The sequence below is a fragment of the Rhinolophus sinicus genome, chromosome 1, assembly GCF_057876585.1.
Source record: "Rhinolophus sinicus isolate RSI-liver-muscle chromosome 1, RSI-T2T, whole genome shotgun sequence".
NCBI lineage: Eukaryota > Metazoa > Chordata > Mammalia > Chiroptera > Rhinolophidae > Rhinolophus > Rhinolophus sinicus.
The window spans coordinates 159883469-159911205 of NC_142501.1; the positions used below are offsets into that span (position 1 = coordinate 159883469).

At 35.2% G+C, this 27737-nt stretch overlaps 1 protein-coding gene across 2 annotated transcripts; it reads right to left on the bottom strand.

Moving 5' to 3' along the window:
* Position 1: 1 nt before the first annotated feature.
* On the bottom strand, positions 2 to 27737 carry NUP54 (nucleoporin 54). Of its 2 annotated transcripts, XM_019720455.3 has the most exons (13): positions 27571 to 27732; positions 26722 to 26883; positions 23753 to 23836; positions 23508 to 23657; positions 17482 to 17708; positions 15751 to 15938; positions 14772 to 14968; positions 13434 to 13488; positions 12905 to 12998; positions 7090 to 7197; positions 3120 to 3239; positions 2705 to 2815; positions 2 to 595 (listed from the first exon to the last, which is right to left on the bottom strand). In XM_019720455.3, the coding sequence occupies exons 1-13, from the start codon at positions 27635 to 27637 to the stop codon at positions 467 to 469; spliced, it is 1692 nt and encodes a 563-aa protein (XP_019576014.2). In that variant the 5' UTR covers positions 27638 to 27732; the 3' UTR covers positions 2 to 466. The 2 variants fall into 2 exon arrangements, with proteins under 2 accessions (XP_019576014.2, XP_019576022.2); XM_019720463.3 differs by lacking the exon at positions 26722 to 26883 and having other exon boundaries at positions 27571 to 27737.

Sequence of the window (27737 nt, forward strand, 5' to 3'; positions counted from 1 at the left end):
ATACTCTTCGATTTTCTTTACTCCTCCCACAGATGAATTCACAAATATAAAAACTGATGTACATTTACATTCTGAAGTACGAATCTCCGACAACCAAGTAATCACAGTTTCTGTGCAAAGTAGGTATTTCATATTTACTTGCTATGGAAAGCAGAGTACAGGCTCAATGGAAAAATAATCATTAAGTAATGATTATTTTTAAGAGAAATGCTGTTGTAAAAATGTACAATTGTACATATTTTTGGTAATTATGTACTTCTCAAAGTAAATAACAGCAGTTTGCTATCTTTCAAAGGCTGTCTTTGAAGAGCTGTGAAATGACTTACTTCAGTTTTCAAGAACAGTAATTTGTCAGTAACCTCAAAACCAAGCCAGGAGAGGACTGTTTTCTTTTTATTTTCCCCCATGTGGTCTGACGCAGCAAGAAGATTCATTTCACAAATCTTTAACACAAGTTTGTGAACTGTCAACTAAAGACACCACCTCTGACGTGGATGGTTTCATTCAATCCATGTTCTACCAACTTTATATCTTCTAGATCATCTTTTATGATGCTAATCAAGTGGCTAAGGCCTTCCTGTTGTTGTTTCAAATGCTGGAAGAAATTAAAAATATATTAATACTTTATTAAACTGCAAGCTACTCATAGGAAAAGGACTAGCAACACAGCACTTAGCTGCTCTAAATATAGTGGGCATGCATATTTAAATGTTGTACTGTATCTTTTGCTAACATTTGTACATGACCTACAGTAAAATACATATTATAGAAAGCAATACAAATATAAAATGAAAAATATCTTCAACAAATTTTACAGAACATGCAGATGTTTTTTAGATTCCTTTTATCAATCTTTGATAAAAAAACAAATGTATGATATTAAAACAACGCAAAAGGGAAATATAGATGACCAGCAAAATAATCCTTCTGGAAACAGAATTTTCATGTTTTGCAGTACAAAGTACATAGTGATGATAATGGTGATAACTGTAACTGCTAACATTTTTAAGAGTCCCTCCCAGGTGTTAAGGGAATTTTAAAAGCTTCATGAATATTAACTAATTTAACTCATTTAAAATCCTTTTGCGCACACTTTGGTACTATTATTACCTCTTTTCTATAGATAAAGAAACTGAGATACAGGTAAGTAATGTGCTCATACACTAGGTGATAAGCCGTGATTCAACCCCAAAACTATTCTGCTTTTCACCATTTTAGGTAGGTGTTTATACTATTCGCACTTTTATTGCATACATAGACTCTTTAATACAGTTCTTTATTCCACTATGTTAGAATCTTTCAGTTAATTTTATTGCAAATATTTACAATGGAATATAATCGAGTGCGTGTATACCTTCCAAGAACCTAGAAGCCAAACTAGTTTTTAATTGCATAAAATGGCAATATCCATTCTAAAGCACATCATAAAATCAGAATTGTTGATATTTATAACCATCGAAAATCCTCAGGACCATGCCAACAGTCCTACCTAATATGTTCCACCGAGTTTACCATCTGAATATATTGTTTAGACACAGTCAATGGTTGGACAGCTCTCATTAAATGAATCTGTATTTATACTAATGAAAATAAGCTAGAGCAGTAGTACTTCCCAACTTATTAATACAATGTGAACCTTAGACAAATGGTTGGATGTTCAGCCAGGCCCGCTGATGGGATCAATAATCCACATATTTATAATTTATATGTGGGATACAAGTTGGAAAGATATGATACAGAGCAGCTACTTCTTAAAATTTGCATACAAATCACTCCCCGCTCTTGATAAACTGTAGACCAAGTAGGTCTGGAATAAAGACTGAGATTCTGCATTTCTAATGACCTGGCAGGTGCCGGAACTACGCTGCCTACACACTGAGTCGCAGGGTCGAGGGAACTTCCGTGCCTCTGTAACCTCTGAATTCATCTTTTTTGGAGGTGGGTAAGAGACAGATTTATTTTTTATTATGGTAAAATATACATGACAAAAATGTCCATTTTAACCATTTTTAAGTGTACAATTCAGTAGCATTAAGTACATTCACACTGTGAAACAATCATCTTCCCAATCTGAAATTCTGTACCCATTACACACTAACTCCCCATTTCCCTTCCCCTCAGCCTCTGGCAACCACCATCCTACTCTGTGAATTGGAACACACTACATACCTCATGTAAGTGAATCATAAAACATCTGTCCTTTTAAACTGGCTTATTTCACTTGGCATAATGTCTTCAAGGTTCATCTAGGTTGTGGTGTGTGTCAGAATGTCTTCCCTTTTTAAGGTTGAAGAACATTCCGTTGTATGTATACACCATATTTTGGTTAGCTATTCATCCATCTGTGGACACTTGGCTTGCTCTCACATTTTGGCTATTGTGAATAATGCTGCCATGAACATGGGTATCCAAGTATCTGTTTAAGTTCCTTTCAATTCTTTTAGGTATATACCCAGAAGTAGAATTGTTGCATCATATGGTAATTCCAGGTGTTTTTTTAAGGAACTGTTTTCCACAATGGCTGCACCGCTTTACACTACGACCAGCAATGCAAGAGGGTTCCATTTGCTTCACATCCTCATCAACATTTGTTATTGAGGTTCTTTTTAGTTTTTTTTCTCTTTTTTTTTGAATAATAGCCATCTTAAGGGATGTGAAGTGGTGAATTCACCTTTTTAAAAGTGCACTCTAGTGCAACACTTACCTGCTTGATTTCTCGTAACAGATCTGCATCTATGTAATACCTTTCTTCAGATTTAACTGCTCCAAAATGATTCTGCATCCTGATTTGGGACATCAATTCATTCAGTCGGCCCTAAAAATAAGACTGAGTTCAATGACAACTGCCAACAACAGCAACCACTTCTAAAGAGAATGTTTTCCTTTAAAAGATGAGTACTACTTTATTAAAGGTGTCTAATTCTCCCTCTGTACAGTATTTGAAATATTAATACAAGGCAAAAACATCATATTTAAGAATCTACTTTAGAAAGGAAATTTTGATTAAAGAGAACAAATACTTCAAAAAACAAAAATTTCTCTTTTTGAAGACCAAGTACCATTTTTTCTAAAGATCCACCAGAAACAAATTTTAGCTTTGTGGTCTTGTAAGTGCTTACCTTAAACTGAGTAGGTGCATTTAGTTCACACTGAATTGTGTCTAGCTGAACTCGCAATTGCTCTTCATCAGCTTGGATGGCATATCCACTCTTCCTCTGAATTTCCTGTTTGATTAGGACCTATACAAAGACAACCCACCAATACCAATAAATCATCTCTCTTCAGCTATGCAAGTAATTTCATTACAATCAGTTGTTGAAAGAAATCAGTTGAATGATACACTAATAATATAGTATGAATCTTAACAGTTCAAGATTTGAATTTGTTTATCCATTTTTATCAGGCAAGTTACATTAGTACATTGATATTGTTTTCAATGGCTGCATAATTTTTCATGCATTATTAACCAATAATTTATTCTTCTACTGAAGGGCATATATTTTGTTTCAAGTTTTGACACTATCAACAAGGCTATAATAAACATTTTTTTATATTACCTTTATTTACTGGTATAGACCCCAAGAATGAGACTGCTGGGTTTAAAAGTATGTGTTTCCATCTTGACAGAAGCTACTAGATTGCTTCCTCAAAAGGTCCTAATAATTTAAATTCATCAGCCACATAAGAGAGTATCCTTTCCCCTGCATTCTTGTCAGCAAAATGTTGTGGTGTTTACATTTTTTCCCAACCTAATGAGGGCAAAGGGAGCTCAAATTTTATCTTTAATCTGAATTTCCATATTATGAACTGCCTGTATACACTCTTTGCCCATACATGTTTTTTCCCCCCAAATTATAGGATCCCTTTGTATAATATGAATATTTAACACTACAGCTAAAATCAGTGCTGTTTCCAAATTCAAATGTTTTTTTTCTGAAACCTATCACTTAATTATTGACAAATGGCTTCTGGTATCTTTCGCTATACAAAATTTTCTAATTCTCATGTAGCCAATTTTGTTTCATAGTTTCTGGCTTTCTGGCCAAAAGTCTCTTCAATCCCTAGCCTCATAAATTTCTTAAAGTTTTTAATCCATCTTTTTTTGGTGTATGGTATGATAACAGCGGTCCAGTTTTACTTTTTTCCAGATGGATAGCCTGGTACTCCAGCATTATTTATTCAATACACCCACTGAATTGAAATGCCACCTTTGTCATATTAAATTTTAAGATATACTTGCATTACATTTCTGGATTCGCTATTCTATTTCATGGATCTTTATGTCCAATCTTATACCAATCCCACATTGATTTGATTACAAGAGCTTTAAAATAGGTTGTAAAATTTGGTGTGAGGCGTATTTTTTTTGTTCCCCAGCAGCTACTCTCAAATCACTTATCCTCCTTCATGAACTGAAAAGATTTTAATCAATTTTTTAAAGTTGTAATTCATTTTGAAGTTTCATAAAGTGGATATGAAGTCTTCTCATCGGTGAATATGGTTTACCTGTCTATTTGTAAAGACTTTAATTCAGATTTTAGACTTCAGTAATAAATTTATTCCTACGTATTTTAGTTTATTCCTCAGTGAATAGAATATTTTCGTTTCCATTTATAATATAAAGAAATGCTGACTTTTATACATTTATCTTGTATACAGCCATCTTACCACTTTCTATAATTTATTCCCTTCGTTTTTCTAGCTATACAATCTTGTCACCTGCAAAAAGATAATTTAATCTCATTTCCAATGTTTACATTAGTTACTTAATTAGCTTGTTCATTATATTAATGAAAACCTCCAAGATAACACTGAATAATAATATTGGGTATCAGGGTTTATTTTCTCAATTGATTTTTAGTGCTTTGCTTCTTAGAATATTTGCTCTTCATTTTTGGTAACAGCCTTTATGTTTCCTCTAATGTGTTGGTGTAAAATTATACTGATAGATTTCCTGTTATAGAACCAACCCTGCATTCCTGAACCAACCCTGCATTCCTGAAATAAACCATACTTAGTCACAGTATATTCTTTTAGAATTTGGTAAATAGCTGGATTTTCTTTGCTTATACTTCATTTAGAATTATTTACTGCATTTCTGTTTGTTTGGTCAGATATATTGAGGTATAATCAATATACAACAAAATTCACCCTTTTTGGTGTACAATTCTGTGAATTTTGACAGTCATGTTACCATCACCATGGTCATGATATAGAACATTTCTATCTCCCCAAAAAGTTCCCTCCTGCCCTTAAAGTCACTCCTCTCCCCTCACCTCCTGCCGCTAGCAACTACTGATCTGTTATCTGTCCCTAGTTTTGCCGTTAGCGTATGTCATCATGAATGGAATCATGATATATACAGCCTTTAAGCCTGGCCTCTTTAACTTAGCATCATTTGCATCTCTATTAGAAGGGTCTGTTTATAGGTTTTACTCTGGGGTACTAAAACCAGAGATGAAAAATGGTACAGCTGGTTTGGAAAACAGTTTAGCAGTTCTTTAAAAAGTTAAAGGTAAAGATACCATAGGATCAAGCAATTCCAATCCTAGATTTATGTATCCAGAGAAATGGAAGCATCCGACCATGTAAACACTTACACACAAGTGTTAACAGTAAAATTATTTATAATAACCACAAAGTGGAAGCAACCAAAGTGTTCACCAATTGATGAAAAATAAAATTGTGGTATACTCATAAAATGGAATACTATCCAGCAATAAAAAAAGGCATAAAGTACTGCTACATGCTACAACACGTGAGCCTACATGAAAGAAGCCAGTCACAAAAGACCACATGTATGATTCTGTTTTTATGAAGTGTCCTGAACAGGCAAATCCATAGAGACAGAAGGGGCTGGGGGGCTTGGGATACAATGGAGAGTGACTGCTAATGGGTATGGAGTTTCTTTTTAGGGTAATGAAAATATTCTAAAATTGTGGTGATGATTACACAAGACTGAATATACTAAAAACCAGATTGTACACTTTAAATGGGTAAATTGTATAGTATGTGAATTACATCTCAATAAAACTTTTTAAAGATGAGGAAGCTGTCTATACTTTTCCTTTAGTCTGGAATAATTAAAATAACTTTAGAATTAGCTCTTTAGTAGTCAAACAAAATTCAGCAATGAAACTATAAGGACTTGGTGCATTTTCCCAATTAATAACTTTCCCAATTGCTTCTATGGTATTTGCCTATTTAAGATTTTTACCTCTCTGTGGATTAATTTTGGTAATTTCAATTTTCCTAGAAAATTATCTTTTTCCTCTAGTGTACAAATTTGTTGCCTTGAACTGCACATAGTATCATTCTGTTCTGTATATCTGTGGTAATGTCTCCTTTCTCACAAATTTTTCTTTTCCTTCTTCAGATTCCTGAGATGTTTAACCTTTAATGGTCTTTTCAAAAAAACAGCTTTTCAATTTATTCTTTCTACTACGGTTAACTTTTTTGGTTTCATTCATTTTACATCATCTTTATTTCTCACTGGCTTCTTTTGGTTTAAAATGAATACTAAGTTCTTTATTTTTTTTGTATTTGTATTTTAAAAATGAACACTTTTTTAAGACTATAAATTTTCCTCTGGATACAGGTTTTGCTGTATCCCACTGTTTCTGGTATGTGTTTCTGTTTTCATGATAGTTGATAATTTGTTTTTTTTTTCTATTCATGCTTTTATTTCCTGTTGTTAACTTAGAATTTCTATTGTTCTTTTTAATCCGTTAATAGTTACACTCCCTTTTCTAGCACTCAAAATCAAATATGTATTTTTTTTATCTTTATGAAAACCAGATACTGATCTGACGCATGCTTTCCTTACATCAGACGATTTATTTATTTATTTACTGCTTTCCCCCTACCCTCTCAGTAAGAGGTGAATTTTGGAATATTTTTAACTTTCTTCACCCAGTCCTGTGAGACCACTCCTTCAACTTCCGGGTTTTGCTGAGAAAGTTTGGTACTTTCAGTTTCACACTATTAGTAGTACCTTTTGGTCTGTTTGTCTATTGCAAAAATTCATATTTAGCACTTCTACCACACATATAGTCTTATAAATGTTGAACAAAAAATCCAAATTATTACCTGTAAGGTTCTATGGGAAAGGTCCATGAGTTTCCTCTTGTATTGTGCAATTTTGGCCATAGTTGTAGTTTGATTCTTCTGTAATTCACTAATATCTTCCGATATGATCTGTTTAAAAACATTTTTTTAAAGGTAAATCAAGTATAGATATCACAACTGTTTATCAGGTTCTATTTATCACAACTATTTATCAAGTATTTACCAATATACAAAGTCTAATTTCTCAGATAAGCCTGAGACTTATCCTTCAAAATACAAACCCTTTCCTTTTAAATATACCTTTATATTTCTCCATCTATGTACATTTAAAAATTAAAATGTACCATTCAAAAATTTATTTAGAGCTCCAGGAAGTTTAGTGATGAGGCAAAGTGTATAGAAAAATAAAACATATACTTCAGAAATAATTAAGGAATTTGAAGTAATTTTATAGAACAGAGCCAACAACTAGGCTATAAATGGAAAAAGATCTATAAAGTGACACTCAGGAGGGACCTTAAGAGACAATTAAATCTAACTACTTCTAGAAAATATAGTCCAATTCTTAACTGTTAACAGAATACTTTGGAGGGAGTGATCAGAGTGGGGGGGAAAGGAAGGATATTAATTACATAGCCGAATATGTTTTTATGCCTCTGGATATCTGACTTGCTCTTTGCTTGGCCTGAAATCCCACTGTTCTGCCTGATGAAGTATTAACCTTACAGACTGAGTTAAAATCCCATTTCATTAAAGTTTCCAAATCAGAATCTAATCCCATAATTGTTCCTATCATAAGTAATCATTCTATGGCATTGGCTTGTACTGAGATATTAAAATAAAAGGTAAGAAGATGTGCAAGATATATTTTAGCATGTCCACCTGTACATGTCACCTTTCAAGGAAACTTTCCAATGCCAGGCCATGTTTTTTTGTATTATGTGACCTAGGCACCTTCCACATCCCAGTATTTTAAAACTGTTTCAAAGGATATAAAAGACCTCAATGAGTAAAGAAACAATATTAAATAATTCAGTCATGAAAATGTTAAGATTCAATTTTCTACAAACTTTACATTTAACACAGTTCCAAATAAAACTCTTAACACTCCGAAAAACTGACTTTAAAATTTGTAGAATATCCATAAAGACCTTTAAAGATTCTGAAAACAAGAATATTGGAGATTCACTCTACCACATATTAAGATATGCTTCCAAAGTCATAACACTAAAAAAAAACAAAAAACACACTGGAAACTTATTTAAGAACAGGCTACATCATTTATATGGGAACTTGGTTTGATAAATCATTGGGAAAAATATCAATTTTTTGTAGATGACATTGGAAAAATTGGCCCACTATTTAGAGAAAAATAAAGTTGGGTTCATAAACCGCTTAACTATATATAAAGCTGAATTCCATGAGGACAGAAGACCCAAATGTTAAAAGTTAAACTCTAAAATATTAGAAAAAAAAAATGTAGGAGACTTTCAGATCTTGGGGTAAAGCATTTCTTAAGCAAATTCCCCAAAAGAAAACACAAAGCAAAAAACTGATGAATATCGTTAATTAAAATTAAAGTTTTCTGTTCAACTAAGGACACCAAAGACAGACAGATGAGATAGGAGGCGATATCTGCAATGCTATAAACAGACTAGGAATTAAAATCTACCATAAATGAACTGAAATTGAATAAAGGAAAGATATGAAGCCCAGTAGGAAAACTCGCAAAAGACATGAACGATTTCAATTCTGGACAAGATGAACTAAGTACGACATGCCACTCTGTCCTCTCCGATGGAATATTGCTATAAAATTTGAACAGAATGCCTGGACAACTATTTGACTCTGAAAATAAATACTGGCAGGAGGACCAGGGATGAAGTACCACGGAACCGGTAGTGAGTTTACCATTTTTTCCCCCTCAGGTATTCCCCTCGTCTGGTTTCAACACAGCCCCAAACCTGCAAGTGAGCATCATGCTGACAGCTCCAAGGAAAGCCTATGAGCTCTGGCGTAAGCACATACATTACGATGTCTAGCGATGTGTTTCTCAACTTGAGCGCTACAGGCACAGGCTTACCTCGGAGATACTGTGGGTTCGGTTCCAGACCACCACAATAAAGTGAATACAGCAATAAAGAGAGTCACACAAATTTTTTGGTTTCCAGTGCAGAAAAGAGTCATGTTTACACTATACTGCAGTCTATTAAGTATGCACTAGCATTATGTCTTTAAAAAATGTAGCCACCTTCATTTATTATCTTAGCTGGATCTTCTGGATAACTTGCTGCAGCTTCCGTATCAGCACTTGATGCTTCCTTCACCTTGTACTTCTATGTTTTGGAGACAGCGTCTTTCCTTAAACCTCACGAAACCAACCTCGGCTACTAGCTTCAAACTTTTCTTCTGTGGCTTCCTCGCCTCTCTCAGCCTTCATAGAATTGAAGAGAGTTAAGGCCTTATTCTGCAATAGGCTTTGGCTTAAGGAATGCTATAACTGGTTTAATCTATGCAGATCACTATAATTTTCTCCCTATCAGCAGTAAGGCTGTTTCACTTTCTTATCATTTGTTCACTGGAGTAGCACTTATAATTTCCTTCAAAAACTTCCTTTGCATTCACGACTTGGCTGACTGGGGCAAGAGGCCTATCTTTCAGCCTATCTCAGCTTTTTATCGTGCCTTCCTCACCAAGTTTAATCATTTCTATTATAATAGCTGTTGATTTAAAGTGAGAGGCATACAACCCTTCCTTTCACTTTTACACTTAGAGGCCATTATAGAGTTATTAAATGGCCTAATTTCAATATTGTTGTGTGTCAGGGAATAGAGAGGGCAAGAGGGAAAGAGATGGGGGAATGACTGTTTGGTGGAGCAATCAGAACACACACAACATTTATTAAGTTCATCATCTTACATGGGCATGGTTCATGGAGCCCCAAAACAATTACAATAGTAACATCAAAGATCACTGATCTCAGATCACCATAACAAATATAATAATCAAAAAGTTTGAAATATTGTGAGAATTACCAAAATGTGACAGACACGAAGAGCAAAAGCTGTTGGAAAATGGTGCCTTAACACCTACTGGGGAAGCAAGGTTGCCACAATCCTTCAATTTGTAAAAAATGCAATTTCTGCAAAGCACAATAAAGCAAAGAGCAATAAAATGAGGTACGCCTGTGCTAATCTGGGCCAGGTAATGCTTTGTTGCAGTGGCACTGTACTGTCCGCTGTAGGATGCTTATCAGCATCCTGGCTTCTACCCACTAGACGCCGATAGCACTCCCTAGTTGTAACAACCAAACAAATCTCCAGTCATTGCCAATGTGCCCTGGGGGACAAAATCACCACCACCACAACCCCCCACTGAGAACTGCCCTAGAGCAACCCTTAAAAAAACTGACAGTTGAAATGACAAAAATAGAATGCTAAAAAATGTTCAAATAGCCAAAAAGGCAGAGAAGAGAAACAGGAATGAAAAACAAGGAACAAATAATAAAATGGTAGGCCTAAACCCCCACTTTATACTGTTTACAAAAATCTCGCTTTAAATATGATACCGTCATGGCTGCATAACGATGTTCTGGTCAATGACGGTGGTCTCCTAAGATTATAATGGAGCTGAGCAATTTCTATCGCAGAATGATGTCCTCATTGTCCTAAGGTCATAGTTTATGCATTACTCACATGTTTGTTGTAAACAAACCCACTGTGCTGCCGGTCGTATAAAAGTACAGCACATAAATTACATACAGTACATAGTACTTGATAATCAACAACTACGTTACTGGTTTATGTATTTAATACACTATACTATTTATCATTATTTTAGACTCTACTCTTCTTACTTACAAAAAAAAGTTTGCTGTAAAGCAGAATGCTGAGTTACGCTGGCAGCAGCCTCATACATCTCGTGTATACCACATCTCCTGATTACATCATTTTCTTTTGTTCTTGATTTAATCTTATGTTGTTTTGTACAGTAACATGTTGTAGAGACTTGTAGCCTAGGAGCAACAGGCTGTACCATATAGACATAGACTAGGTGTGTAGCAGGCTATACCATCAAGGTTTGTGTAAGTGCACTTTATGTTTGCACAATGACGAAATCTCCTAAGGACATCTTTCTCAGAATGTATTCCTGTCCTTCAGCAGCACATGACTGTTCAGGAGGTTAAAAGTCAAAGGATAGAAAGACATAGCAAACACTAATCCAAAGAAAGCTACAGTGGTTTTTATGTTAAAAATCAAAGAACGTAGACTTCAGAGCAAAGAATATTATCAGGGATAAAGAGGGACATTATATAATAATAAAAGATAAATTTGCTAAGTAAATGTAGTATGTAAAAGTAAAATGTAATCCTAGATACATATGTACCTTTCAACAGACCTTCAAAATACATGAAGCAAAAAAACTGATAGAATGAAAAGGAGAAAAAGACAAATCAACAACTATAGCTAGAAATTTCAACTCTCACAATAGAACTACTAAACAGAAAAATCAGTAAGAATATAGAAGAACTGAACAATATACCACTGGATTTCACACTAACAGAAAACTCCACCCAAGAACAGGAGAATACACTCTTTTCAAAGGCATGTATGTGGGTTAAAAACCTTAACAAAGTTAAAAAGAACTGAAATTTACAAAGTTCTCTGACTATAACAGAATTAGACTAGAAATAACAATAGAATAACAGGAAAATTTCCAAACCCTTAGAAATGAAACACACTTCTAAATAATCCATTGGTCAAAAACCCCAATGTCAAATAGAACTCTCAAGGGAAATTAGAAAACATTTTGAATGGATCAAAAATGAAAATACAACATCATCAAAATTTGTGGAATTCAGGTAAAGCAGTGCTTAGAAGGAAATTAACAGCATTAAATGCTTATATTAGAAAAGACAAATTAATAACCTGAACTGCTACTTTAAGAAACTAAAAAGAGAAAAATAAAGCAAACAGAATAAAGGAAATGGTTAAGAGCAGAAATTAATCAAATTATAAACAGAAAACTAAAGAAAAATCAATGAAAATCTAAGCTAATGAAAGGTCTGGAAATCATGTCACATGCAAACCTATGCTGGAATTTTCAGCCAGAGAAGCGAATACTAAATAGGAAGAACGTTTATGATGTTCAAATATCTGTACAGCTGTCATAGGAAGCAGTGATTACCTACAAAGTAATGTCAGAGAGTATGGGTGTAAAATTAGAGTAAAGCAGATACTGGATCAATGTAAGAAAGAGAATTTGTATCAATTAAAGATAGCTGACAATGAAATGGGTTCCTTCATAAAATAGTAAGTTTGCATTACTCAAACAGAATTTGAATGAATATCTCAGTAGAAATTCCGTTTAGAGAATTTGGAGGTGACCTCTAAGAACCTTTAGGTATTCAATTACAAAAGTCTACTTTATAAAATATTATGTAGATTTAAGTATTCAATAATTTAAATCTGCTTCATCAGCCTACAATTATACTATGACAACTTAATCAAAATTGCAGCCTTCGTTTTCATAAGGCCCCATAAATAAAAGTGTTTAATAAAGCAAATAATATGCATTCTCTGGCTGGAACTGGAAATGAAGGTCAATTTGCTAAGCCAAATATTTTAAATTCATTGTTAAAATATATCAAATCAGATTTACATCATTTTGGAGACCATAATAAAGTAGTTGTATAAAACCGTAATTGTTAATTTGCAATAGACACTGTATTGCTTCCCTACAATAACACATGATAAAATAATAACACATGATAAAAAGAAATGTCTATGATCCATTATACTACTCCCAGGGCCAGAGAATGAAGCTAAATGCTTACATCTAATCTGGTCTGATGCTGCTTAGTCATCTGATCTTGAACCTTCAGTCTTCGAAGAAGTTCTTTGAAACCCACCATTGGTACAGGAATTAACCTGAAGAAATGCAAGTGGTCAATTTTCAGACCTTATGTCTATTATTACAAAATACAAGAAGATTTTCATAATAACATTCATATAATTTCACATTAATTTCTAGGATTTGAAGGCAGATCTATGACTATGAAATCAACAGTGTTACACCAGAGATTTTATTCAACCTCCCTATTTTACAAATAAGGAAATACACTTCACTCAGAAGTTAATTATTAAAAGCAAACATAATTAGGGTACTGGCTCAGATTTTAATGTTTTCACCACACTATGCTGCCTTACCATAGTCGACATTCTATGAAAAGCAATAGAAATGAAAATAAACCCACCTCAAACATTAAACCCACCTCAAACGTAAGAATTAAATAGCTTTATCTGTTTGCTTTGCTAGTAGCAAATACTAGTGCTTATATGAAAACAAGATGAAGGTACACTTACTTTTCAGAATCAGGGTTATCCACCTTGGCTTGCTCCCAGATAATAGGATCGACACCTACCACAAAGAAGAAATATTTCTTCTAAAAGAAACTATTTTCCATTTTTATAATACCTGAATGGGAAAGGCCTTCCCCAAGTGAGACACAAGACCCTTAAGCTATAATGAAAAATGACTGTCAAATATGACCACTACAAAAATAAAAAATTTTCTAAGATAAAACTAAAAAGTGTAGATAGAAAGGAAATACCTATAACCTATGGGATAATAGATTAACCTTCAGAATATAGAAAGAGCTCCAATAAATCAGAAAGAACACCAAAAAACCTCATAGAAAACGGGCAAGGGACATGAATAGGTAGTTCACAAAAACATATAAACATGTGGCTAATAAACATACAAAAAGATGCTCAACTTTACTAGTAATCAGGGAAATAAATGCAAATGAAAATAGATATTAATTTTTTGCCATCAGTGCGGCAAAATTAAAAGACACAATCTTCACTGCTGACAAAACAGCAAAATGAGAAAATACTAGAAAAATGAAAAATATGAGAAAAACAACACATTCTTGTTATGTAGAACTTGCTCTGGAGAGCAACTTGGCAGTATCTAACAATATATAAAATATATATAATCTTGACTCAAAAATTTCATTATCAGAGATCTATTCTAAAAAAATACATACCTATGTGTCCTAAGACGTATTTACAAGGATGTTAATGGTTGAATAGTTTATAATAGTCAAAAGGTAGAAAAAAATTACAGGTTAAGTGATGTAAGGTACATCCGTGGAATTCCACGCAGTTTTCAAAAAGAGTAAGATCTACCTTCCTGAACTGATGTGAAAAGTACTAAGAAATACTGTAAGTGAAAGGGCAAGCTGCAGAATCCTTTTTAAGGACTTCCATGTACATATGCTTCTATTAAAATCATAGATAAAGGACTAATAAGCACAACTATTAATAGCATGCTACCTGAATCTTTTATGGTGAGAACACATTGAAGTTTTACTTGAAGACTCAGTTAAAATAAGAGAGAAGCTAGAAAAAAATAAACTAACATATTAAGAGTAAATTACCTTTGGGTAGATGAACTATGGACTATTTTTCTTTAGATCATGATGTCCCAAAATTTCTAACAAACATTAGCTATATAATAAAAAAACTAGATGAGTGAAGAATACAATAAAAAAAATTCAAAACTATGTCCCTAATAAGCAGACATGATAAGCTGAAACTGGTTTCATTAACATTAATAACCAACCAATACCTCCCAAAATAGAGGAAGCATACATTTATAAGCCTTTCATTTCCTCAGCTGTGAGTCTAGAAACATACCGGCAGGAGGATTCTGTAAAAGCTGTTTGACCTGTGCAGGAGAAAGTTCTGTTCTCATCATAGAAAGGGTTACACCAAGTTGCTGCAGTTGTGTTTTTATATTGGTTTGCTCAAGATGGGCATATAGTGTTGTAGCTGGAACTCTTCTTGAAGTACCATTTGGAGAACGCTCAACAACATAAATGACAACTTCTGTCCTGGGAAAAAAATAACCAAGTTATAAAATATGAAGCACATAACTCATAGCCACAAATATCAACGCAGCAGGTGATTTTAAAAGGGCACTAGCTGAATTCAGAAATGGTTGTTTTAAAAGGGAATTAAAATATTTTTTCTTAAATCTCAGAAAATAAGGAATCCTTACTTAATGTTATATTCACTTGCAAATCAATTTAAATGATAAAATTAAAATGAGAGAGGCAAATAAGATAATATTTGTAAAAGGCTTAGTTGCAAAGTCCTATGTAAATGTTATTATTTTTTCTAGATTCGAGAAGTGTTTTAGAGATTCTGTTGAAGTTTATGGGTTGCTTTACTGCAAGACCAAGAAGTAAAACCTGATTTCAGTTATATCTCACTAATGTAACAATAATTCTTCTAACCTAAAAATATCACCAAGTAAATGCCTTGCCACTAAATATGAAAATTATAGGACAAGGGAAGTTAAACAAAGTTATACGTGAATAGTAATCAGTTAAAACTTTCCATTAATGTCTTTGTGGCCCTTGATTTGCACACAGCCATTAATGTTTCTTCCTGTTTCTAAATGAAAAAATCTAAGAAATTATTAGCGTCTAATAAGTTACAAAGACCAAGATTAAGAAAAAAGCCTTTAAACATTTCTATATAAATACTAAAAATCACTAGCTGAGAAATAACATCCTGAGATTTAATTGGTGCTTTAGCAACAAAACACTCTTGATCACTCTATTTGGACCAAGACACACAGAAATAAATAGTATATTTAACGTCTACTTACTGATCATCTGGCAATGTTTTAATACCCTCCACATTTACAGTAAGGGTCTGGTGTCCTCCCAAAACTTTATGCAATGATTCTACCAACTGCTGTTGCTGACTTCGAATATCTGTTTCTTTTTTGTTGAAAACTAAAACCACTAGCCCATCTTCATCTTTGTTATTGGGCATACAACTATAACCTACTGCCTGTGGAATGACAAAATAAACGGTATCAAATATATGTACAGACCTTAAATCAGATACTTAATATTAACAGCTAAAACAGGGGAAGCTTAATGTCTGGTAGTGAAGGAAATGATTCTTAACTCCTTGTGCCCCTGGAGGTCACACAATTATAAAAAGAAATTATTTTACCCAAGAATAACAAACTTACAAAATGAAATTAAAATTTCCTTTTCAATAGAGTAACTAAGTAGCTTTTTCCTCCAAAAAATTTGACTGTTAGGTGTTTCTGAACACTGTTGTAACAACTCTGAATGTTATATAAAAATGACTGCAAAAGTCATGGACCAAAATGTAAGTTGTTTTACTATCAGATTCACGGAATCTCAAGTTTCAGATATATAAAGAAATGATTTATTAAATACTTTTGAAGTAAAATAATAACACTGACAACTTACAAATACTATAAAGAATGTTCATCATTTTAGGGTTTTATGTAATACAAACCATCATGAAACAGGTCAGTTTTTTACATAATATTGAATATGAAAAACTATCTTTCTAGAGAATTACTCTTAGAAGTCTCCTCTTTTGTCACCATTTACAACGCACGATTTTTTTAAATTCACTCTAGTAAATTTATACCCTATGTATGTTATTTACCAACTTAAAAAAATTAAATTGTTATATTCAACCTATGTCTACTATATACCTTTTAGTCACTATACAAAAGTATTAAAATTTCAAATATGCTTTCTTTTTGTCAGAGTGATGAGATAAAGAGATGTTTTCTAACAAGATCAGGAGGTCACTTCTTGTTTAACCATGTTCAAGGGTCTGATTCTCAGTTTTGCAGTTCCAAACACAGGTACACACTGATTAGGGTTATGAGACTGACATAGGCCAACAAAACTAACAGCCTCAAAAGAGGCTGAAGTATAAACTGGATTGCAATACATTGATTTCTTATGAAAAATACACAAATTGACTTAAATATTCTCACTGGCTGATGAACAGACTCTGAGAAGTCAAATTCAAATGAGAAGGTTGTTTGGCAGGCATGGAATCAGAACAAAGAAATCCGACTACATTGTTTTAATGGCTTTGGCATCCAGCTATAATAGTGACAGTTGGATTATACATGCCACCCAGAACAGATACTCCTGTCTGCTGGTTAGGGTGTGCTTTCCCGGACAATGTTAGATGAATACCACTCAATTCTAGTTTTACGTCTCCCCTCTATAGATGCCAAGCAGACCATTCCCCTTCTGTTAATACTTTTTACCCCAGTTATAAACTACATTCTAGTCACACCTTCCCTCAGTTATATTCTGGTCCTTTTCAATAATACATATTATGTAAGAAATGACTTCAATATTGTAATTTCTGTATTTTTAAAACAAAAGTATAATTGTACCACATTCAAAGAGTACTAAAAAAAAAAAACCAAAAAAAAAAAAAAACACCAAAAAGACAAGCAATTGCTTTCTTGGTATTATTTTAATCCAAACACCATATTCTCTCTTACATACACTCTTCAAGTGAAGATGAAAAGCAGTATTAGTACCTTAAATCGGCAAAAGGGATTTTCTTGCGTGAAATCCACTGGTGGAATGTTATTGTTGAAATATCCTTTCCCTGTTCCCCAAAAGGCCTGCAGTTGATTCCATTTTGCTAAAATAGCATCTCTCTCATCTCCTAACAGCGTTGGAGCAGAAAGAGCACTTGCGGTATTTATCAGTTGGTTCGACTGGGCAGGAGCTTGTGTAGGCTGACTGAAGAGACCACCTAATGCTAAAAATATATCCCCAAATTAGTATTTAAAAAAAAAAAAGGATCCATTGAGATCCTAGGTATGGTATGCAGAATAGTTCCCCCACAAAGATATCCACATCCCAATTCCCAGAACTTGTAAATATGTTTACAGCAAAAGGGACTTTGCAGATGTGATTAAGAAATAAAGCTGAGATTATCCTGGATGATCACAGTGGGCTCAATGGTGTCCTTAAAAGCGAAAAGGGAGGTCAGAGTCAGAATGAGATTTGAAGATGTTATGTGGCTGCCTTTGAAAATGGGAGAAGGCGCTACAAGACAAGCAATACAGAGACTCTAGAAGCTGGGCAAGGTAAAGGATTTTTGTGAACTGGAGCCTAACCAAAGGCAAGGGAACTAAAAGCAAAAATAAATGAACGGGACTACAAACTAAAAAGCTCCTGCACAGCAAAAGAAACTAGCAACAAAACAAAAAGGCAACCAACTGAATGGGAGAAAATATTTGCAAACAACACCTCCAATAAGGGCTAATATCCAAAATATATAGAGAACTCAACAACAAAAATCTGATTAAAAAATGGGCAGAAGACCTGAATAGACACTTTCCCAAGAAAGATAAACAGATGGCCAACAGACATATGAAAAGATATTCAACATCACTAGTTATTAGGGAAATGCAAATCAAAATCACAATGAGATGCCACCTCACACCTGGTAGAATGGTTATTATTGAAAAGAAATAACAAATGTTGGAGAGGACATTGGTGGAAATGTAAATGAGTACGGCCACCAAGGAAGACAGTATGGAGGTTTCTCAAAAAATTAAGAATAGAACTACCAGCAATTCCTCTTCTGGGTATTTACTCGAAAAACATGAAGACGTTTGTTTGTAAAGATATATGCAGCCCGTCATTCATAGCAGCATTATTCACAACAGCCAAGACATGGAAACAACCTAAATGTCCACTGACAGATGACTGGGTAAAGATGTGGGACGGACGCACACACAAATGGAATCCAACTCACAGTCAGAAAATAGATGAAATACTGCCATTTGTGACAACATGGATGGATCCTAAGAGTATTATACTAAGTGAAATAAGTCAGATTGAAAAGTATAAACCTTATATTTCACTCATGTGGGGAGAGGGCAATGTAGATAAAGGGGGTCAAATATATGGTAAATGGAAGGAAATTAGACTTCGGATAGGGCGCATGCAACAAGTACACAGATATTGTATCATAACCTTGTGTACCTGAAAATTATATATGTCATTAACCAATGTCACCCTAATAAATTTCATTTTACAAAATATTTGAAAAAAATTTTTAAAAAAATCTCAATTCCTCAGACACCACTGGAAATAATCAGGCCACCAATAACTTCTTATAAAAATTGTCAGTTAAATGAATTTATCCTGCCTTTCCTATATAAATTGCATTTCACGGTGACCAAGCAGTCTTATGGGAATGAAGAAAAATATCCTTTTACAGAATTTCAATGTGGAAGGGAGGGCAGAATTAGAAAAATCACCGTTTTGCAACTCCTAATAAAATAACTGAGTGAGGCAACGTTCATCAATGAATGAAACCATTAGAAACTGATGGGGAACTTTACAAGACAGGCTGGCTCTCACGACCTGCACCCACTGGTCAATCTCAGCGTCACTAAAAGAGGAACAGCCTCTTAATGTGATGCTGTAGGAAGCACATAGCACCACCTGCAAAGTACTTATGCCAAAAAGTCAAACTTGAATCTAATAACGTACCTGAAGCTAACTTCCTTTACCAGAAATATAGGGGATAAAATTAAATGATACAGGAAACAAGTCTAGAATGGGGGGGCATTTGACACGACAACTGGCACAGTTTCTGCAACAATTCATAAGGGGGGAAAAAGAAAGTGGAGAATTCTCTATATGAAAAAAAACCTTAGGAGACATAAGAAAATGTGTGGACCTTGTTTGGATAATGATTCAAACAAACCAAGTGAAGAAACCTTTGAGACATATGGAGAAATTTGATGAATGACTGGATGTTAGATGGTACCAAAGAATTATTATATTTGTGAGTTGGAATGATGTCCATGTTTATAGAGAGAAGTATAGTAAAGTAAGGGTGAAATGACATGGTAGGGATTTGTTTGCTTTAAAGTAATTCAGCAATCAAAAAAAAAAAAGCAGGTGAGGGGGGAGGTAATAGATTTGTTTTATCTCTGTGGCAAATTCTAACTTTTGTTGAATCTATTTGGTAGAATATGAGATCACTTTACTATGCTATTTTTGTGTGCTAGAATTTTTCATAATTAAAGAACAGTAAGTGTTCATTGGATTTGGGATGATTAATGACCTTATCTATTTGAGCAAAGAAAACAGAAACTAGATTAGTGTGGGCTAAGAGGTAACAGAAGACAGCAGCAGGGAAATCCCACTCTCCCATCACTATTTCAAGTAACTTATGAGAAAGGGAGAAGAGAATGGTAGCTGAAGTGAGATGTGAGATTAAAGTAGTTCTGTTTTGTTGTTACTCCATTTTAAGGAAAAAAAAAAAAAAGAAAGAAACTTCAGATTGTTTAAATCTGGATGAGAAAGCTCCTTAGAGGAAAGTTGAAGACTTTTTTTGGGGGGGTTGGGGGGAGGGTTTGCTGGAAAGAATACTCAATAGCTCAAGTGTCCCCTGAAGGTAGGAGGATGTGAGACCCAGAGCACAGGTGAGAAAAGGATGGGCACGGGGGTAAATAGATCTGGCAGTGGGAAGCTGAAGGAATTACACTGAGGGATTCTGTTTTCTCTCAGAAGTAGAGGTCAAGGCCATCTCCTAAAAGTGAGAACAGAGAAATTTGAGGTTTGAAGGGAATAAAGATTTAAAATAACTGTTATAGAAAATGAGAGAATAAGTTGAAGACAGAAATGTGTAGGATTCCCAGGCAATGCTGAGGACCCAACCGAGGTTGGTGATTAAGAATTTAGAGGTACTGTTCAGTCTTTTGTATTGTGTGATTATTCTCAAGCAGTATTTGGATAGACAATTGGGCTTACATAGGTTTTGGGTTTTTTCAGACATGATACAAGGACAAGGAAGTTCAGCATATTGGTAAGAGGGGCTGAAACGGAAGGACATGGAATCTAAGCTAATTGGAGAGGATAGTGAAGACAGGAAAGAGCTGATGGAAGAGCAGAAAATGTCAGTGGTCTAAAGAACAGCGATATTGGAAGTACTAGCTGAAAAGGCAGGCTGAAAGAGCAATAGATGGTGCGATGTTCACATTAGTGATTTTGGAATGAGAACAGTTTCAGATGTTGCCAAAGTCCAGGGTAAAAATTGTGGCTAAAGTGAAACAGAGAAGGTCTTTGGAATGAAAAGTGGATGGCATGGCTATTTGAGTACACAGTCATGTGGACGCTAAAATAACCCAGATTCATAGCACACGTTGGAAAGAAAAGCAAGACTAAGAGCCAGTTATCAAAGTTTTCAATGAGTAAGAGATACTGTCCAGGACGTCAGCAGATACTGAGATTAGATGTATCAGAGGTGGCACAGCCAGACTTGCACGTGCTTCATACAGCAAGGGTTTTAAAAATAACACAACAGCTCCATCACCTTTGCAGATTAAACTCAAACTCCTTCCCAACAGTAGGTCCCAAATTCAGTATGCTGTGCCCCACATTCAGGCCTTTGTCAATGTTATTTCCTCTGCCTGGAATATGCTTTTCCGACTTTAATTCAACTGGCTAATTCCGTGAAGATTCAGTTCTTCCTCTGCATTCCAAAGCACCCTCTATGGGTCTATTTCAGTGCTTTCATGCATTTATTTTTTTATAATGGGATGTTTATTATTCAATCTAATTGGATGTTTTTGTTATTCTATCTCCTTCTAGACTATGAGCAGGGATAGTGATTTTCAACCACATATATACATATGTGTGTGTGTGTGTGTGTGTGTGTATATATATATATTATATATACCCTACGCCTGACATACAACATACACTCAATAAATGGCTGCTATATAACTGAATGCCCCTTTCATTCTGAAAATGAGTAACACTCTATTTAAATTCCCATTTTTCCTAACAAAAGTGCAACTACAATAACTTATAAGGAGGTTTTATTTCAAGAAATAAAGAAAAAAACTTCACTTTTCCTTTCTTCTCCTTAACTACTTGGATTTCCATTAAACTTTGTATTTTTACAGGATAGTAGAAAAGATGAATGATTGGAACACCAGAAAGAATAATTCTGAGACTACTATTATTTTAGTATTTTTGATTAAACAATTTTTGAAATTCATGTTTAATAAACTAATCTTCAATGCCTGAGTGGGATGAATTTTAGCCAATCAAGTTACCTAAGAAAAATGAAAACAAAAGTGATTTTAAGACATATATATAATAGTTATTTTAAATCTTTATTCTCTTAAAATCTCAAATTTCTCTGTGGAGAAGTGAAACGAGTATTACACTGAAAGTCATGGAATGTGAATTTATGTTCCTATACCACTTCTTGGGAAGTATATGGAAGTCACGATCTTTCAGTTTCCTCTCTTTACCTATACAATGGAGATAACAAGAATACTATTTCATAGGGTTATGAGAAGTAAATAAATTATTCCATACAAGATAACCCTGGAACATACAGCCACACCAGCTAGTAAGGAAGCTACCAAACCAATTGTACAACTGTGTAGAAGAGGCTGAAGAGGCTTGCACGGAACAAAGATGGAACCATTTAAGCATGAAGAAAGGTAATTAATAACTGCAATGGATTAAAAAGTATCAAATAGTTTAAATACCTGAGTTCCTGACATTAAAAAACAATTAACTGGTCAACTTTGGAGAATGATAGGGAACCAATACTTTATTTTGAAAACTGGTAATAAAGGGAAAGAATCATCCAAATAGAAATGAGGTGAAGTTTCTCTTTATAGAAGTATTCCCACAAATATATAAAAAAGGAATCATAGGGTTGAAACAAAGCCATTTTGCAACCCCTAAAGAATTAATGGATCTACGCAATGATCACCAACAGCTACTGCTAACATCGTAAATAGTAGACAATCCAGACATTATATGCCTCTTGATAAATACAACACAACTACCTATAGTCTTGCAAACAAATACCTGAACTATCAACATAAATAAATCTCTAGATCCAACGCAACTTACAAGAAATACAGAGGACAAAGGAATACGTTATATTATACCACAAAACTACAATCAGTAAAGTCCTCACTGAAAAGCTCTATAAGACAAATGAGCTGATTTCTTCAACAAGTTGAAAAATAAAGAAGAAAGAGAGCTAAAGGGGAGCTTACAGAGATTTAAGACAAATAGCGCAATACCTTTTACTTTCACACTTGAATGACAAAACTATAAAAGTAAAGAAGTGGTTACCATAAAAGACAGGACATGTAATTCCTCTGATGGGGAGGGATTGGAAGGGGAACGTGGAGGGCTGCTAAAGCGGCTGGCCAGGGTCTCTCTCCTGACTTAGGCAGTGGTTACAAGGCTGTTCACCTTATATATAATTAAGCTGGACTTCTGTGCAGTTCTCTATATTTGTGTTATTTTTATTTAGCAACAACAAAAAATTTAAATGAAATGATACAAAACACAGAAGTCTTATAATCCTAGTCATGCCAATCAGTCTTCTCCCCACTTGTTATCACCATATATAAACATGAAAAGCAGCTTTTGGATCCTGTAAAATAACATATAATTCATCAAAAAAAAGGTATCCACTAAAGGGTTTTGATCAGTGCACTCAATGTTAGCTATATTATTATGGTTTTATGTTGGAAGATGAAAATCTCATACTTACTAGCTGGTTGTTGCTGCTGCTGCTGCTGTGTATTAAATCCTCCAAATCCCAGTCCAGTTCCCAAACCAGTACCTAAACCAGTACTAGTTCCAGTTGTGCCAAAACCAGTACCAAATCCAAAACCTTTGTTCTGAGTACCACCAAAAAGTCCTTTGAAGGAAAAATTGAAATTGAGTTAAGTTTTTTAAAAAAATCGGACCTCTAGCTCATTTACTTCTACAAATGACTTAAAATTGTCCTCTTACCAGTAGTGCCTGTGTTAGCTGGAGCAGAAAAGCTGAATGCAGAACCTGCTGTTGTAGATGTTGTCCCAAATCCTCCGAACCCACCTAATTAATTATAAGGGGATAAATAAAATAGAATCTTTTTTATACCTAAGAGGTAATTTCTCTTTCAAATTATTTTATAAGTAATTATTACATATAAAGACAAAATATATTATCTAATTTTCCTTTCTCTACTTTCAACATCATTTTTTTAAAAAAACCACTAATCAAGAAGTCAATATGTTGTAAGAAATAAGCGACTAAATATTTTAAGTAGAAATACCACAATGTAATATATACCCTTCAACTAAAGGAATTATTAACAGTTACAGCTGAGAAAACCTGTTAAGCCTATTGCCATTATGTTTAACAAACTCTAAAATGACTATGTATGTACTTTTAGAGTAGGGGTTGCAAATTCAAATGCCTACAAGATTTAGGCTGGTAACATTAATGAGTGGAGGAGACTTGGTATTTACTGACTGGTGGAACTGTTCCATGTGAACTGTTTTTAAAAATGGCAGCAGTTCCTGAATTCCAGCAGATTATTGCTGCAGGAGAATGGTAATTTAGCAGTGTTATATATTCCCATTTCCCCCAAGAGAAATAGAGCTAGGTTTTCTACGTGAAATGTACAGAATCTTAAACCCTAATTCAATTGTGTTTTTGCAGCTAATTCAAATGTTTCTAAAACAGTGTGCCCAACAGATCGTGATGGCAGAGTGTGTTGCTAGTTTGCAACCTTGGCTTTGGTTAATTTATATTTTACTTTAGCTTGCATTTCTACTTAGTCTCCGCTGAGACTAAGCAACTTTTCAAAGAAAACATACCAATATACTGATCTCTGTACAACAAGAATGTGTTTCTTGAAGGAGGAGATGAGGGAAAAAAACCACAAGTGAAAAAGGCTGTGGCAGGGAAGGTGGGCAGAGCTATCATAGGTCTCTGAACCAGCTGGACAACTCTGACAGATACACAAATTTCATTTTGGGGTTAAGTATAGAGACAAAATTAATCTTAACTATATCTAACTTGACATGTGAATGGAAGGGAATACTAGCCAATCTAAAATTGTTTCATGTGTTCTCCTCATTGTTAGTCTTTACCTGATTACCAATGTGGTGCCAAAAAGACTTTTAAGACAAATGTTCGAATCATTTGTGTTCTCTGAGCTCTGCCGCAAGTTTTCTGGGATTCTAACTTTTACTCTCATATATTTCTGGTCTAAGAGACAGAGATTCATCAATATTTCAACATAAAAGATATAAGAAGGAAAAAACCCAGCCGTCTGATAGTCATCATTAATTCTGATATGGAAAATTACTCAAGACAGATTGCATGTTGCACGCAGGCACAACCAAACACTCTTTTTACTGTAGGTTCTTTGCACTAGTACAAAACTGAACATTTTTGATAACAAATCATGTAAAGTACTGAACGTGGTTCTTAAATGTTTCATTATTCCTCACTTCCATAGAAAAACTAAGATATATTCCGAATTGGCTACATAATAAAAATATCAGTCAGGATCTTATGCTCCATAATACCAAAAATGTTTATTAGTAATAGTGGATCTGCAAGGATATAAAATAAAAAAGTAAACAAGAATTTCTAACAGCCCTTTGCTGAAGGTTGTTGTTGAACATATATTAAAGCAGTTAAAAAACAGTTAATAGTATCACAACTCAAAACTTAACAGTGATAACGCCATATGAACATGAAATCAAGCAAATAACCAACACGTTTACTTATTGTTGGTGAATTACAGTACAGCTGGGTGGCTTTGTTCAGAAACACAAATTTCAAAATAATGTTTCTGATTTACCCAGTGCCAATTTTAAGCAAATAGGGAAAAGCAAACATACCAAATGACAATGATATATGATCACTTTAAATATATCTTAATGATAATGGATTATTTTATCTTTGGAATTTTCACGTATTCTTCAAAACATTTTCAAATCAGATGCCAAGGTGATATTCACACTACAGTAACAAGTAACTGCATAAAATACCAGACTTCCCAAATAAGTTTTAGGGAATAATGTTTACCAGTTGCATAGAATTGGCATGGGCATACGTGGCATAATGTAAGAGAATATGGACAATAAATTCATATACGAGCAGCTGAGAAACAAGACTTTTCTGTGTCATTGTATGTAAAGTACACGTAGACCTATTTTAAGTTTATACATATACACACATTATAGGTTGTGTTTTGCAAAATTTCCAATGAGTTTCAAACAATCCATCTACGTAGTAAAATCTTCATAATTATTTTTTCGAATGCAAAGATGTCTAGCCTACCTTTTAAAACTCAATGATGACAATAAATTAAATTGCTCTCTCGGATCATTTCTCTAATTATCCCTCAAAGAATTGGGGATTCTTTCTATAATTACATATCTTATAGAAGGTATACTAATTAATCGGCTGAGTTGAACAAAGAAATACATTATTATTATTGTTATACAGGTTAAAAAACAAGACAGGTTACTGCTGTTCGTATAAGACTTGTTCCCTTGGGAAACACAAGGACAATAAAATGAAATTCCAATGAAAGATGCAGGAAAAATGAAAAATGACTGCAGGAGTCCAAGAATCCCAGGAAAATGGGCCTGACTGCTAAGTTTATACTTTGGAAGAGATAGCTAATAATTTGGAAGATATAGTCTACTCAAAATAATAATAATACATTCCAAATTCTTATCACTTGGTATATTTTGTTCAGTTAAATGCCAACAAATGAACATAACTTGCAAGACTTCCCAAACTAAATATTTTAAGAGTCAAAACTTGATAACAAATGTTTCTTTTCGACATTAGGAGATAAATTTCCTTTCCTTATTAGACAAGTCGCTGTTCTTTCCCAAACTCTAGAAACCACAAAATATATTCTTGGACTCCAGCTCCCAACATTCGTTACACAAACGACCCGCAGTATCTACCTGCACTTGCCAGACTGTTACCAAAATTGAACGGAGTCGCCGAGGTAGTAGAAACACCGAAATTCCCAATATTAAAGTTCACTGCAGGATTAGCAGTTAATCCGAAACCCCCAAAATTAAACCCACCGGCGGTGGAGTTGGCAGTCTCAAGCCCACCAAATCCTGCTAGGCGTGTAGGCAAAGAAACAAAAATTTTAAAGGAGAGAGGGGAAGAAGAAAAAGAAAAAGCGAGATAAGGATTAGAAGAGTCTGCAGGAAGTTTCACAGAAGTGAACAAAGACAAACCTTGTCTGCTCCAAACGAGTTAAGAAAGCGGAGGAGGCGGGAACAGGAGGAAGGAGCAGGGGCGTGAAGTCCCTTAGCGAGGACCCAAGGAGCCGCGCGAGCGCTCCCGCGTCTCAGGGGCTGGGACCTAAGGGGCCGCAGGGCAGCACCCGGGGGTCCCCCAGCTTTATCGTCGCCTGGCCCGGCAGCGGGAGCCACGTGCGCGTCGCCGCGGATCGCGGAGGCTAAGGTGGGGACGGAAGGCAGGTTTCCCGCAAGGCAACGGAGGTACAGCCCCCCGTCTCCCGGAGTCCGACTCCCCCGCGGCGGGAAGCGAACCTCAGGAGGGCAGGGCCCTGCGGGGGCCCACGCGCAGTGTGCGAGCTCCCGATTGGGCCTCGAGTCCCCCGCGGCCTCCTCAGGAGCCGCCTCGGCCCACTCTGCCGCCGCCGGCCCTTTGCCGAAGCCCCAGTCTCCGCGGCGACAGGAGACCCCAGGATCCCCGAGCCAGAGAGTCTCGGACCGAGCGTCGGGACTAGAGGCCTCCCCTCGTCCCCGGAAGAAGGCCCGGAAGGGATCACTCACCCGCAGGGGCCGCGGTGGCTGCAGCGGTGCCCGAGGTGCCCGAGGGAGCCCCAAAGTTGAAGGCCATAGCGAAGGAGCAGGAACCAGGGGACCACAAGGCGCTGCTCCCGCGATACCGGGTGCCCTCCGATTTTTGATCCGGCGGGGACACCGCCCCCGGATCGCGA